The sequence below is a fragment of the Vicia villosa genome, linkage group LG6 (genome assembly GCF_029867415.1).
Source record: "Vicia villosa cultivar HV-30 ecotype Madison, WI linkage group LG6, Vvil1.0, whole genome shotgun sequence".
Classification (NCBI taxonomy): Eukaryota; Viridiplantae; Streptophyta; class Magnoliopsida; order Fabales; family Fabaceae; genus Vicia; species Vicia villosa.
The window spans coordinates 151,417,899-151,432,693 of NC_081185.1; the positions used below are offsets into that span (position 1 = coordinate 151,417,899).

At 34.1% G+C, this 14,795-nt stretch overlaps 3 protein-coding genes across 4 annotated transcripts; 2 read left to right on the forward strand and 1 right to left on the reverse strand.

Moving 5' to 3' along the window:
- The first annotated feature begins 2,061 nt into the window (after positions 1 to 2,061).
- LOC131610515 (inactive glucose-6-phosphate 1-dehydrogenase 4, chloroplastic) lies at positions 2,062 to 8,870 on the forward strand. Of its 2 annotated transcripts, none has more exons than XM_058882481.1 (12): positions 2,062 to 2,338; positions 2,432 to 2,627; positions 3,982 to 4,166; positions 4,436 to 4,530; positions 4,863 to 4,977; positions 5,121 to 5,326; positions 5,526 to 5,634; positions 5,756 to 5,793; positions 5,898 to 6,018; positions 7,369 to 7,571; positions 7,691 to 7,891; positions 8,021 to 8,870. In XM_058882481.1, the coding sequence occupies exons 1-12, from the start codon at positions 2,240 to 2,242 to the stop codon at positions 8,256 to 8,258; spliced, it is 1,806 nt and encodes a 601-aa protein (XP_058738464.1). In that variant the 5' UTR covers positions 2,062 to 2,239; the 3' UTR covers positions 8,259 to 8,870. The 2 variants fall into 2 exon arrangements, with proteins under 2 accessions (XP_058738464.1, XP_058738463.1); XM_058882480.1 differs by having other exon boundaries at positions 2,063 to 2,338; positions 2,432 to 2,630; positions 8,021 to 8,865.
- Positions 8,871 to 10,258: 1,388 nt separating this feature from the next.
- On the forward strand, positions 10,259 to 10,899 carry LOC131612773 (uncharacterized). The gene has a single exon (XM_058884521.1). It carries the CDS (start codon positions 10,293 to 10,295, stop codon positions 10,716 to 10,718), a length of 426 nt encoding a protein of 141 aa, XP_058740504.1. The 5' UTR covers positions 10,259 to 10,292; the 3' UTR covers positions 10,719 to 10,899.
- An 876-nt stretch (positions 10,900 to 11,775) lies between these two features.
- LOC131612774 (GDSL esterase/lipase At1g09390-like) lies at positions 11,776 to 14,297 on the reverse strand. Its single transcript, XM_058884522.1, has 5 exons — positions 13,915 to 14,297; positions 13,286 to 13,474; positions 12,838 to 12,998; positions 12,423 to 12,687; positions 11,776 to 12,298 (listed from the first exon to the last, which is right to left on the reverse strand). The coding sequence occupies exons 1-5, from the start codon at positions 14,168 to 14,170 to the stop codon at positions 12,066 to 12,068; spliced, it is 1,104 nt and encodes a 367-aa protein (XP_058740505.1). The 5' UTR covers positions 14,171 to 14,297; the 3' UTR covers positions 11,776 to 12,065.
- Positions 14,298 to 14,795: the final 498 nt, after the last annotated feature.

The following is a 14,795-nucleotide window of genomic DNA, read 5'->3' on the forward strand; positions in this document are numbered from 1 at the left end:
CACTTTGCCAAAGAATCCGGTTACAGATCCATAGCATCATACAAACTCCTTTAAATAAATGAAAAGTTTAGTTTCCTCTGTTCCGCACGCGCCGTCCTCGATCTATGCGCCGCTCCCGGAGGTTAGATGTAGGTGGCGGTCAAACATGTTCCCCGTGGCAACCTTGTCATCGAAGTTGACCTTACCCCCATTGCTCCCATGATCGGAGCCACCATTATTCAAGAGGATATCACGAGACCCAAGTGCAAGTCACAAATTAAGAAAATCATGAACCAAAATGGATGTAGTGTTTTTGATGTTATTCTTCATGGGAGCTTCTCTAATACCCCAAGGCTTTATCAATCCAAGTGTTTTTTCTACTCTAGTCAATCTAAGTGGTTTATCAATTACTTCTCAACATCCATTTAATTCAAGCGTTTCAACTTTAACTACACATTTGGTAAGTTTTTCAATCCAAGTGTTTTTTTTCTCTCTTCATACATTACGAAATAGGTATATTAGGTTGTGTAAGAAATATATAGGTAGTCACACTCATTGTTAGGTAGTTATTGAGCCATGCATTTTATGCAATTTTTTCTTTCCCTACATTTTTGCAATTTTTATGTTTTCTGTGTTTTAGGGAACTACAAAGTACACTTCTGTATTTTTTCTGAATTTGATTTTCCAAAAATACATATGAATATCTTTCATATGTGCCATATCTTTCGATTAGAGGAAGATTATTAGACCACTCCATAATGACCAGACCCGAAGCACTATGATGGTGACCTATTTAGGAGTCGGCCAAGAGGATGCCCTAAAGGAGTTAGAAGACACTATAGGGTGTCATGTTAAATTTAAATTTTAGAGAACTTGTATATACACCGCCTGACTGCAGCAGTAGAGGACGATGGTAATGATGCACAAGTTGTGCATCTTATAACATGTGCATTGAGGTCATACCTCATGTAGCTGGTTAGCGCATCCACATTGGTGGACAAAAATGCTTTATTAAGTTGATATGATTTACCTTAAATACTTCATTGACTTTGACCAGATTATTGAGTATAACCGGGGGTCGCTTGTTTAGTTTACATGTACTCTAAGTTAGGTGAAAGTTGTCTTTTGAAGACCAATTTACGGTAGTATATTTGTAACTTTGCTGTTACTGTAATATATTTGCACCCTTGTTGTTACTTTACCATTTTTATAACACTTATTCTACGTTATTACTAATATTTTATTTGTACCATTTTCAGACATGAATCCTCTAACACCTTCCACACATATGTGGTTGATCACATATTCACATGTTAAAGACTACTTTGACGATCAGCCATGTGTTTATGCATTTGTCCCGCTTAGAAGGAATCAAGCGACCGGGCCCTTTAGAGTGTTTCTTGACCATACTGTAGCAAATGATATACGCTACAATGTATGACGATCACTGTCAGACGCATCCCTTGGAAGACATAGCCTTCAACTCTGGATGGCTGACTTATGAGTCACGACTGGTGTATCCACATCTTTCTAAGCGATTCATGCGCCGGTTTGTGTATCTATAGGTTGTTCCAAGAGACTCCTCCGTTCTTGGTACTTCCTCTATGGTCTGCAGAGATGTAAATGCGATGAATGGTGTTTCTATAAATATCTTGTACCATATGAAACATGAGGTGTGACAACTTCTAACGAATGGAATACTATATTAAGCTACATCTTATGGCATTTTAGAGTGTCACATTCTTAGATGACACCGAATGCTCACGGAGATCCACCTAAGAGAACTCACTAGGAGATATTAGAAAAGAAGCAGACTAGGGCAGATCAAGTCGTTAATGTGTTACCTACATGTCGTAAAGGCTATTGCGCAAGCGGGTATAGAGAGATGAGACTTTCCAGTAAACTATTGAACCAATCACCCGCTAACTTGATAAAATCCGACTTAAAGAGTGCAATTAAGTTCGATCGATCAGATATTCTCAATTGACTTAATTTTGTCCGGTTCTACTTAAAACATTAGTAATAGAGCTTTCAATCTTTTTATATAGAAATGGGATGATGTTTAGTAGGCTAAAACACAACAAAAATAGAAAGTCAAAAAAAAAAAAAACAAGTTCAAGAGAGATTATCTCCACTGCATCCAGAACTACAAACCCAAACTTACAACCGTCAACCATCTTCCTTACCACGTTGACAATCTCTGAAACCAAAAACTCATCTTACACTTCACAGAGAAATCACAGCAAACTCACACCAATCAATGTCACTCTCTTTCTCTTCAACCTCTCTATCATTCACCGAATCTTCATTCTCACTCCCAAGACCAACGCATCAATGCTCAAATTTCCACACAATCACGGTATTTATTCATTTCTATTTCTTGATTCCTTTTCGAAATTCATGACCTCAAACACGAATCAGAACTTGAAATTTATTTCGTTAATTGTCACAGTACGCATCAAACAGCTTTCGATCAGTAACAAGCGTTGGAGGTTCTACTTTCTGTAGAAGATTTCGTGGTTTCAAACTTTGGATACTTGATAGACTCAATTTTCAACCGATGAAGCAACAACCTAACTGTAGAAATCACTTCAATAATGATATGGAAACTGAAGTTTCGGGTTCCGATTCGTCTCATGTACCTGATGGTGGTGTGTTCGCTTTTAATTAATTTGAAAATGTTTCTTATTTTGAAGTTTCGTTCTGAATATATTGTGTAAGAGATTTAGGCTATGATTGGATAAAGAGCTTAATTAAGCGCTTTTAGTTTAAGCATTTTTGTGCAAGTGCTTATAATAAAGGTGGATTGTTTTCATATAAGCTTTAAGTTATTTTCAAGAGCTATTTTGGAGAGCTTATGGACATAAGCTTAAAACAACTCATGAATAAACATGCATAAATACTTAAAAATAAAAATAGAACTTGCAACCTCTCGCACCCGAAGTGAGAATCATACCACTAGACCAAACACCCAATTGTGTAAAGCCTTGCATTCTTATCCATGAAGTTGTGGGTTCTACCCTTTATATTGTCATTCTGGTTTGGACACGTAAAGAGAATACTTGTAAATTATGTGGTAAGGAGAGTAGATCAGATGTAAAGAAGTCAAGTATGTAGAGAGAGGACTTGTAAATTCTGTGATAAAGAGAGTAGATCAGATGGAAAGAAGTCAAACAACTAGAAGAAGATGACGACCTAGAAAGACTATAAGAGAAGTTATTCAAAAAGATCTCGAGATTAACGATTTAGATAGAAACATGGTCTTGGATAAAACATTATGGCGAAAGTTGATATATGTAGCCAACTCCACTTAGTGGGATAAGGCTTGGTTGTTGTTGCTGTCTTCCTGCACAACATGATCCCCGGACATTAAAGTAGCAGAGGCAAACAATGAAGAAGCAGAGGAGAACGGTGAAGAAATAGATGAAAACAATGAAGAATGCAGAAGACGTAGTGGAAGACGTCGTAGGGGAGATCAATGTAGAAAAAGAAAAAAAACGGTGAAACTAAAGAAGCATAACACGCGGGGTTAAATATTAGACCAATAACAGGGTGGGAAAGGCCAACATACCCTTAAAAAACATCAAAAGTTACGTTTCAAAATATTAACTTACGATTTTGCTCCACATTGAGAATAGCGGCCATAGTGCCCGCTATGATAGCGCTTTTAGCGGCCGCTATGACCGTTATCGTCAATAGTGCTTTGCAGACCAATAGTGTAGCACTGAGGGGCCGTGCCGCTACGTTATGCCTCTATAGCGCGTTATTGATGACCAATCGGGATGCACAATTGTTTTTTACACATGCATACAGTTAAATCACATGTCAAACTGCTGCCATTTTGTTATATTTGTGTTTGTTCTTAAAATATCTTCATGAATATCTATACGAGTGAGATATGCATGTGTAAAGAAAATGTTATTAGATGTGAGAAAAAAGGAGTTGTCTTGTTCTCTTGTTAAAATTTAATTTCGCTCACTTTTGATCATAATGTTTCCACAGATAGTAAAGTCACTTCTTCCACGGAGTCTCCATCTTTGCTGCAAACAATTCCCTTAACCACTCCCATGGATGTTAGTAGAGAACCTTCACTTTGTATTGCTGTCATAGGAGCCACTGGTGAGCTTGCAAGAGGGAAGATTTTTCCAGCTTTATTTGCCCTCTACTATAGTGGCTTTCTTCCTGAGGTACAATACAAGTTTTCTTTATTTTTATTTCCTCCACTTAAGAGTTCTCTTGCGTGCATGCATATCAAAAACTCAGTTCATTTGTTGAGACTTAATACACATATAAAAAAATCACTTTAGACTGAAGTAAAATCACATTAGGTTCCGGCGTATGTTATTCCATTTTTTTGTTTCGTTATTTTAACATATTAGTCATACATAATGATGTTCCTAGTGAATGTTTTCCCTTTTTGATTTTAATATCTTGACTTTGCATTGCATATCTGCAGAATGTAGCCATTTTTGGGTATTCTAGGAAGAATATGACTGACGAAGACCTACGGTCCATTATAGCTTCAACATTAACATGCCGAGTTGATCATCAGTACGTTTTCTTTTCAATTCCCAAATTACTAGCTTATATATACTGTTTCCGTTCATAGAAAAAATTGATAGTATTCTGCACTGAATCTTACTGCTGATAAAATCTAAAAACAAATTTACTCTTACATTTATACATTTATAAGTGTCTAAATACCCAATTCCAAATTTGTAATTAGTTTGTTTCATTTCATTTGAAACGGAAAGTTATAAAACTTTTTGGCTTGAGAAAGAATTAATGAAGTCCATGTTCATTTTCCCCCTTGTACTCGGTCAATATTGTAGGATATTTCTTGCTTTTACATTAATGTGAAAATATAAAATCTCCAAATTCAGACAGGATTGTGGGGACAAATTAGAAGCTTTCCTTGACAGAACACACTACGTCAATGGAGGTTATGACAACAAACATGGGATGTCCTTACTACAAGACAGGATGGAGCAGATTGAGGTAACTTTGAACAAATATCACTAATTCACTAGTATGTATCAAAGTAGCGCTTTTCTTCTCAAATGAATTCCTGTAATGTAAACTCTTTATAAGTTGCGGGTGCTTTGATATTTGATTCTACTACAGCTTATTATCTACCTCAGGGAAGATCCAAAGCCAACAGGATTTTCTACCTTTCTGTGCCACAAGAAGCACTTTTGGATGTTGCTTCATGTCTTGCAAGCGGTGCTCAGACGCAAAATGGATGGAATCGCATAATAATTGAGAAGCCATTTGGGTTTGACGCACTCTCTTCCCAAAGGCTGACACAATATCTTCTCTCAAAGTTTGAGGAAAACCAACTATATAGGTATTTATACCTTACTCTCCCATATTCAACCTTATGCTTATGCACGAAGACACAAATTGGCACGTACCTGGTCGATTTGATTTGGTATTTAGGAGAAAAATTCAAACAATGGTTTAATATTATGTTTGGATGAACCATTTGGGCGCACAAAGAAATACTGTTCATAAACTGATGGTTCTTATCAATAATCTGTTGTCAGGATTGATCATCTTCTAGGAAGGAATCTTATTGAAAATCTCACAGTTCTAAGGTTTGCCAATCTAGTTTTTGAGCCTCTATGGAGTCGAACTTACATAGACAATGTGCAGGTTAGCCTCCCTTGTTTAATCTGATTGGCACCAGACTCCCTTGTTTAATCTGATTGGCACCCCTGAATTTCTAAACTTCAATGAAAATCAAGCTGTCTATTCTGAAATTTAATGTTTTTAGGTCATTTTATCAGAGGACTTGGCTGTGCATCCAGGAAGGTGATCATAGTGGTTGGACTGTCATTTGAGTAAATATAATGCAATGTGTCATTATGTATTTGCTTGCGATATGATTTCAGCTTAGTGCTTTGTTACTCATGCAGGTATTTCGGTGGCTATGGGATTATCCGTGATATTGTTCACAGCCATATCCTCCAAACAATTGCATTGCTTGCTATGGAACCACCAGTTAGCCTTGATGGAGAAGATATCCGAAATGAAAAGGTACACATACAGACTATAAACTCTATAACATACATAATGATGATATGCCTTAAACAGCTTGCCGAGTTTAATAAGTAATAATGTTTATACTAAGCATCATTGCCATGATAATTGATTTTATGTATCAAAGACATTTGGATAAATGTGAATGGATTAACGGTTTTCTATTGGAATGAGAGTAAACAATTGGAAGTAATACTTGTTTTTTTTTTTTGTATAAAGTAAAATGAATGAAAAAACAAAAACATTAGACAAAATCCTAAATAACGTGATAGTTTTGGTTTCGTGTATTTATCCTTAGAAAAATCAAATTTAATCCTTCAAGCTCGTAACCTTTAAAGGGTAGTTGAATTTCAAATTTTAAATCAATAACAGATTTCACTAGTATATTAATCTTTTTTTAGTAAGTTAAGATAATCTAATTCCTTTGATTAATCTTAATTGACAAAGGTTTGAATGAATAAGATTGGATTTAGGAAAGACCAGGCATAGCAATCATGTATTCCTAGGTCTATGCTAGTCATGGTGATTATGCCATGCATTATGGAGTGATTTACCAATTGTTATCATCCAATTAATTCATGAATAATTGTTTCACAAAAAAACATTAAGTAGTGATCATTTGATTAGAGAAGAAGCTTGAATTTACTTCAAATACGAGTTACGTTTATTCGGAACTTAGATCCATCTTGACTCTAGCTAGAGAATTTTAGCTAAAACATGATTAAAGAAAAAAGAAGGAAAATAAGCGAATTCCATGATTAAATTGTATAGGAAATGAAGATAGTAAGGATTCCTTCTTTCCAATTAAACTGCATTGTACTTCCTTTATAGTCTGCTCATCTTCTGATCCATACTGTCTTCTTAATCTTTCACTTCAACCTTCTGTCCTTTTATACAGTCAGACCAAAATAACTGTCACAGTTTAGGTTGTGAAATTTCAGCACTCAAGTGTTGATGGTCCTGCGGGGGACCTTGAAGCATGCAAGCATTGCACGCATGTGCCAGTACTCAGGTGCTGATTAACCAACTTCTCATCTAGGCGCTGGTTATCCCTTTTCCTTTTTTCTATGTGCAATAGGTGCTGGCACTCTGGTGCTCATGTGTTAAAATCATATTGTGATTTTTAGTGAATTCTGAGTTCTACTAATTCATTTCCTTTGTGTATTAACTACTACATTAAGAAACAACGAGTTAAGAACAATAAATGCATAAATACTACTTATAATTATTGTTAAGGACAACGTCTTATGATATTAAGGTGGTTTGTAACAAATGACAGCTTAAAGATGCGTGGTTTCCACTTTATCACCAAGTAGGGCTTATAATTATTAATTAGCTTCTTTCCAGGTCAAGGTTTTAAGATCAATTCGCAAATTGGAGCCTAAGGATGTCATTCTTGGTCAATATAAAGCAAGTAGCAGAGACAAAGTTGATAAGATCTTAGATGGTCCGACGCCTACTTATTTTGCTGCTGCATTATACATCGACAATGCACGATGGGACGGTGTACCATTTTTGGTTAAAACAGGCCTGGGACTCATCAAACACCAGTAATAAAACATTATTGTTTGTTGTCAATTTTATTTAGACACATATTTTATGTTTTAGATTAAATATTTAGATTTCATGTCATTTGCTTACAAAGGTTAACAGATTTGTATTAATGCAGAATGGAGATACGAATTCAATTTCGACCTGTTCCAGGAAATGTTTACCAGGACTGCATCGGGCACAATACTGACCGTGCCACAAATGAGCTCATTCTCCGTGATGTTCCCGATGAAGCTATTCTGGTGAGAGTTAACAACAAGGTTCCAGGGTTAGGCTTACAACTAGACTCTTCAGAGTTGAATTTGCTTTACAAGGACAAGTAAGCACTATCATGAATTGGATTTTATTTCTTTACATCGTACTTCAACCTATTGCTTCTAACCGGCATGCTTGGATTTGTATAACAGTAACATTTATTTACGTGCTGCTTGCTCGTTAATGTTTTAAGGTACAACGTCGAGGTGCCAGATTCCTATGAGCATCTTCTGCTTGATGTCATTGATGGGGATAACCATCTGTTTATGAGAAGCGATGAACTGGCAGCTGCGTGGAACATTCTAACTCCAATTATGAACGAGATAGACAAGAACAATATATCAGTGGAGCTTTATGAGTTGGGCGGTCGTGGTCCAGTCGGGGCATACTACCTTTGGGCAAAACAAGGCGTCCGTTGGGTAGAAGACTAGCGTTTCTCTCTGCATTTCTTCCTTAAACTTGTTACTGTGTTTATATTTATTTTACCTGCCCCAAAAGGACTATACCACCAAAGCTGCAAGTATTTTTGTAATGCACTTGATCATTTTATGTTGCAAGCGAATTCGAACCCGTGACTCTATTTATTCAGCTTTAAAAAGTGAAGTTTTGATCACTAAACTACTTAAGAAGAAAACCTAACTACAATTAGTTAAATGATCATGTATTCTAAAAGATAAAATGCTTAAGTGAAAGCTAAGCTTTATTTTCTATTTATACCAAGATAGGTTTTGAAACTTTCGTTGATCTTTCCTTATTGCATCCTCTTGTTTGCTTGGCAAGTAGGATAATCAAATGAGAGTAACTTGGCAAAAAAATGAAAAAAAACAAAACTCATAGTTCTATCTCTTGTTCTTCAATTTTGTGGAAAAATAGAAGATGATGATGATGGTGTTGGCATGTGGATCATATCATCACTGTTCCATTCCATTGTAATATAGGGACCACAGCTATCAGTATCATGAGTTGTCGTTGCTTCTGTCCAAATCTATATCACGTGCTAGGACAAATCTGACAATTCCTTGAAGAATATATTGTGTCCATTCTTCCTCACCATCATTACCATAATAACTGATTATGATTAACTGTGATTATTAGTATCATTCAAAGCCACCTTTAATTAACTATTTAGTCAATTCATCTAAGACCAACCAACTCTATTCAAATTAGTACAAATCTTATTAATATAGTCATTGGTTTTGGTTGGTCGCACAGACTTGAAATTGGTCTATACTAATGCAATATTAAATTGATTTCAATCTGATTTATTAATATTGTGTTTCTCGGGTTAAGACACTAATGATTGATTAAGACTTAAATTTAGTTGATAATTAGGTTTTTATGGGGTCCACCTAAGGTATGGTGACCTACACCTATACCTAAAGTATCCTCTTGAGTGGAACTATCTACCCGCAAGATGCTGCAAAATATTAGGCAATCTTATAAAAGTGAAAGAAAATATTATGGAAATATTGCGTAATGGGTATGACGAAAGATGCTCAATTAGTCTTCCGAAGTTACTATTCAACCCTTTTTTTCATTAGTCATTTTCACTCTCATGAGGGTATATTTGTCAATCCAATAACCTCCAATCAAACGCGGTATTGACCTATGTTGTTGCTAGTCAACAATATAGTTTTGGTTCATTGAGTTCAATATCCATTTTCATAATTTTTTTTTTTTAAATCTTGGTATCCTTTGCGAGAGACTAATTTAAGAGGGATCAATTCTACCGTCCACTAGCAGAATAATCATTCTCATAGTTGATTTGGTAATGTAGAATTTAATTCCGGAGTTTAATAGATATTTTCTCAAATAAGAAAAATTTTACTTTTTAGTTTTATTAAAAAAACATAAATTTTTATTTTTTTAGTTTCATTGAAAAGACAATAGACAATATATCTAATACATAGTTACTCCATATATAAAACAAAATATTTATTAAAACTATCAATATGTCAAATCATATAAATTATTTAAAAAAAATGCTTATTATAAGAAAACATGAAAATAAGAAAGACAAGAATAAATCCCAACCATTCATTAACATTATCACCCCAAAATCCCAAATTAAATTTAAATTCACCTCTAAAATAATGACATGTGTACATTCTTGCATTTCTTTTTCAAATTATTTCGTACTAAATAACAATACTCTTTTTAAAATATCAACATGATTTAGTGAAATACACGTCGTTCATTGAATGTGTAATTATTATAATTTTATTTTTTTAAAGATAAATAAATAAGATATTATTGATTCGAATAAGAAACTCTATATTAATATCTTCAACTGTATTTATTTAACGAAAAAAATATTGTATAATTTTTTAGTTTAGTTGTTAGTAATCATATACTCCATAATATAAATATAAACAAGAATGTTATTTATTATTATTTTTTTTCTCTACACGGCAAATATAAATATAGTCATATTGTGTTAAGTCATTAATTGTCAATTGAGGAGCATGGAAGGGGAAAGAAGGAAGAGAAAAACAGTGGAAGAGGAAGAAGAAGAAAACGATGATGAAAAAATGGAGAAGTTTTTTGCTTTGATAAAGAGCACAAGAGATCTACTATCCAAACCAGACAAAAAAGTTGAAGAAAAAAAGGAAAAGGGGATTTGGAATCCAACGTTTCAACTAGAAGATTTCATTGGTTGTGAAGAGATAGCAAAGAGTAATAATAGTAGTGTTTCTGTTTCAGTTACTCATCATCATGATGCTAAAGCTGGTTCTTCTACAGTGAAAGAAAAAGAGGTTATGATGATAGTAGAGAAAGAATGTGTGCAAGAAGCAGCTGCAACAACAATTTCAGTAGATGCATCAGAGGAACAAAATGAAGAGAAAGAGAAAACAAGTGATAGTGGGTTAGACTTGAATCTTTCTTTGTAATAGCAACAATGAACATACAATATGATGGATTGATTTGTATGTAACATCACCATTTTAGATCGAATGTATGTTTGATATACTATGGATTGATTTGTATGTAACATCACCATTTTAGATCCAATTTATGTATGATAACCGACACTTATACTTATATTCAAAATTACCTTAAAATTTCAAATTAGTACAAGTGTTATTAATGACTTGTTATTCATGTTACCTTAAACTCTGCAAGAAAAATTTGAAGTGTATAGGAAACTTCCTAAATATGCATATTTTCAACTTATACCAACACATTTTTCACATTGCTAGTTAATGATTGACCATTTTCTTGGTGTACATTGTAAAAGAGCACCAAGCTTCTTATTATTTTGTGGTCACATCTTGTTAATCTGGATTTGATCAATTCTCACTTCTATTCATTATCATTATTTTTTTTTAATCTTTTATCTAAAAAATTATAAATGTATTAAAATTCAATGGCCTTTATTTGTTTAGAATTCATAAGCTCATTTTCAATTCTTTTTCTTTCTTATGGTGACATTGCCTTGTCAGTTGAGAAGATTCAAATCCTATTAATTAGTTATTTCTAATGTTGACAGTATAGATTTACATTATTTTAATGAAATGTTGAAAACCTAAGAGAAATATAGAATAAAACACGTTTTTAATCCCTACGAAACATTCTCATTTCAACTTTCATTCTACTATTTTCTCTATAAAAAATATTAATCCTCCACTTTCTACGTTTAATCCCACTTGCTTTTTTGATAAATGTGTAAACAAGGTAAAGCTCTAATAGCGAATGCTTGTTGATGCCGTGCCAAAGTTATATTATTATAATTTTTTTGTGAAATATTGCAAGTTCGAACTTGCCTTTCTGCAATCGAATGTCTATGTTTATGTACAACTAACTGTCAACTGAATTGACTTATAGAACATATCTATAATACTATTTATTCATGGCTGAAAGTGAAAGGAGATATGGGACACAATCCTGGTTTTATTAACCTTGATCAGTAAATGTTTGCTTTCACATATTGTTCATAGTCAATTGATATTAATGGCATAGCTAAAAATGCATCATTTTTTCTCATCCATTGTTTACATAATACAACATCAAGCACTCCCCTTTGGGAAATAACAAAGATACTGTCTTTTGCAAAATGAGTAACGTTTGAATTACAATTTTGCATGCCCCTGATTTCTTAGAGCTTAAGCAAGAGCAAGACCAAATGACAAAACCATGTTCTTGGAGAATTACAGACAGTAATACAACATCAAATGAACTAAACTTATGTTCACTGTTTTGCACTTTTGTAATGTGCATAATTTAATCACCAACAGATATCAGTGGCTGCAGAAGAAACCAAAAGGTGTCCGTGGCGTGGAATAAGCCGTCGAAAGTATTTTAGAAGCTATCCATGTATTTGCAGCCTCGGTGTAATGGATTCCATCCCAACTCACATGCCGAGTTCCTTCATCGCAAACCTGATAACCAGGTTGACCACATGTCACTCTTACGTCGAAATTATAAGGTGGTCCTCCGTAGCCGCAGCATACCATCAACGGATTTGTGAAACCTATTTGATAATGTATCAACAAACTCCATCAGTCATGATAATAATAACATTCAACAAGCATTTATATGTGTTCGCATCAAGTGGAAACATGAACTGAAACAAGCACGATGTTTGCTTGGATTACCATATTTGGTGGCATTTGCGATGAGATCAATCTTAATGGCATAAATATCAACATAAACCAAGGTAGCATCCTTCAATTCAGTTCTTAGTTTCTGACTCGAATGATACAGTGCTTCGTTAAACAATCTTGCAGCGGAATTGTAAGTAGAAAGACACCCAAATGAATCGAGGTTTTTCTTGTCAGACAGTGCGATTAATTTAGGAAGACAGCCAAAGGGTCCGGTATTGTGAAGCCAAAATTTCCTGCCACCTTCATTATACAAACTCTGCATACAGATAGATGAACCAAACATCAAATTCTCTGAAGAACAATTAAACCAATGCAGAAACAATAGTATAGTCCATATTTTTTGAACAAAGATGCATATGTGGATGATTTGAATTAAGTAAAGCAGTAACTAACGTACGAGACCAACCTTAACAGCATTCTCAATTTCAGCGATAACTGTTGGGATCTTCTTGACGACTTGCGCATATGATAGATTTTTGGTAAATGAATCAGCAAGGTCATTTTGCCCAATATCAATCAAGTAAAGTGCACCGCGGAAGCCTTCTTCGTTGATCATATTTTTTGCACCTATAATAAGTTTGCAGTGCAATTAGTTCATTCTTGGATTCAAATTTTAGTTATAAACAATTTCACAATTTTACTAGCATAACATTCACTTGAATTTGTTAGCTGTCTTTAAGGAAATGATCACATTTACCGATTTTCATATTTAGTTTCATCCGGTTCTAACATATCTACCTAACATATCTACCAAACGCTACAATAGTTACATGTCTACGATATCATTAATCGGGTCAGAAAAGAAATGTAGCAATAAAAATTTTCAAACTAGGACAATAAGAAAATCTATCTACCTGAGGTAGCGAGTTGAAGGCTACGAGCTTTGAAATGCTGGAACTGCATGACCTGAATATTCAAAGCGAAAGGAACATATTTTGGGAGGGTAGAGGATCCGACCACTGCAAAGCTTGCTCCATTTGTGAATGTTGATCCAGACAAGGAGTCCAAGTATGGTGTCAAAAATCTTGTATTCAAACTTTGGCCTGCCAAAGGTTGGATAAATATTAAAAAATTCAATAAAAATATAACAGTTTAATATGGTTCAAAATTCAGAAAGTATAATCTATATTATTAATTTTAGCTTTGTTCGGATAAATTTATTCCGGTTCAGTTCGGTTTATATAACTCGGTTCGGTTTTTTCACTCAAATAATCGGCCCTGGGTATTTGTATTGTACAAGGAACCGCGGGATATGGGTTAAAAAACAAGATCCAAAAACACGGGCCCCACATACTCGAGAAAGCTACAAGTTAAAACAAAAAGAAATACTCCATAAGCTAAAAAAGTCGATACGATGTCGTTTGAAATCCGCATCATACACACAGTGAAGATCCAAACGACATGGCTCCGATTTTGATGTGAAAAAAAAGTAGTAATAAAATTGAAATTGAAATGTTGGTAATTGGAAGAAGAAAGAACTTACAGAGAAAATCGATGACTAATCGTCCATCGGACAACCGACCAGTGGATCTGTGAAAAAAGGTCCGACCATTGGGAAGATTCACCGGAAAACCAAGTCCAGAAACGAGTCCACCCGTGTCCGAGTTCGAATCTCCGAACACGAATAGAATCGCAGGTTTATTGCATCCACCACTCAATGTAACAGCAGCTACTGAAGAAGAAGAAGAGAAGATAGATATCCATAGAAGTGAGATTGAGAATGCCACACTCAAACTCATAGTGTAGTTTAGTGTCGGTTGAAACTTGGTAATCTACCTTCTACTTCTACTTCGCTACTAGTAGTACATACTTAGTTGCCATTCTTAACATATAAATAAATATACATGTGATTCAGTATGTATGGAGTCAATTTTTTTCCTTATGGATTTTTATAATATACATAATTGAAGATATGGATATTTTTAGATATGTGCTGTTTAGACACAGAACAAAATTGACGCACCGAAAGATACATTTAATTCAAATGTTTTTTTTTTAATTGAAAGAAAAAGAAAAGAAAATATCAAAATCGGAGAATATATTGATTGATGTGTGATGTTAACCTTTTTTTTTTATAATAAAAATACTATAGTTTGGATTAAAAATGTTCGTGGTGCGAATTGAATCATTTTTAAACTGTGAAAAAAACATGCGGTTCGATTCGGTTTAATTGATCTTTAAAATTAAAACTGAATTAAACTAAACTAAATTGTTACGGTTTAGGTTTAGATTGATTTGATTTTTTATTAGACTTTTATTGAATCATACATAAATATATATAGAGGATAATATAATTTTGTGTTTATTTATTCATATATTATCATAAAATAAATTTGTTGTTCAAATAAATTTATAATTTAATAC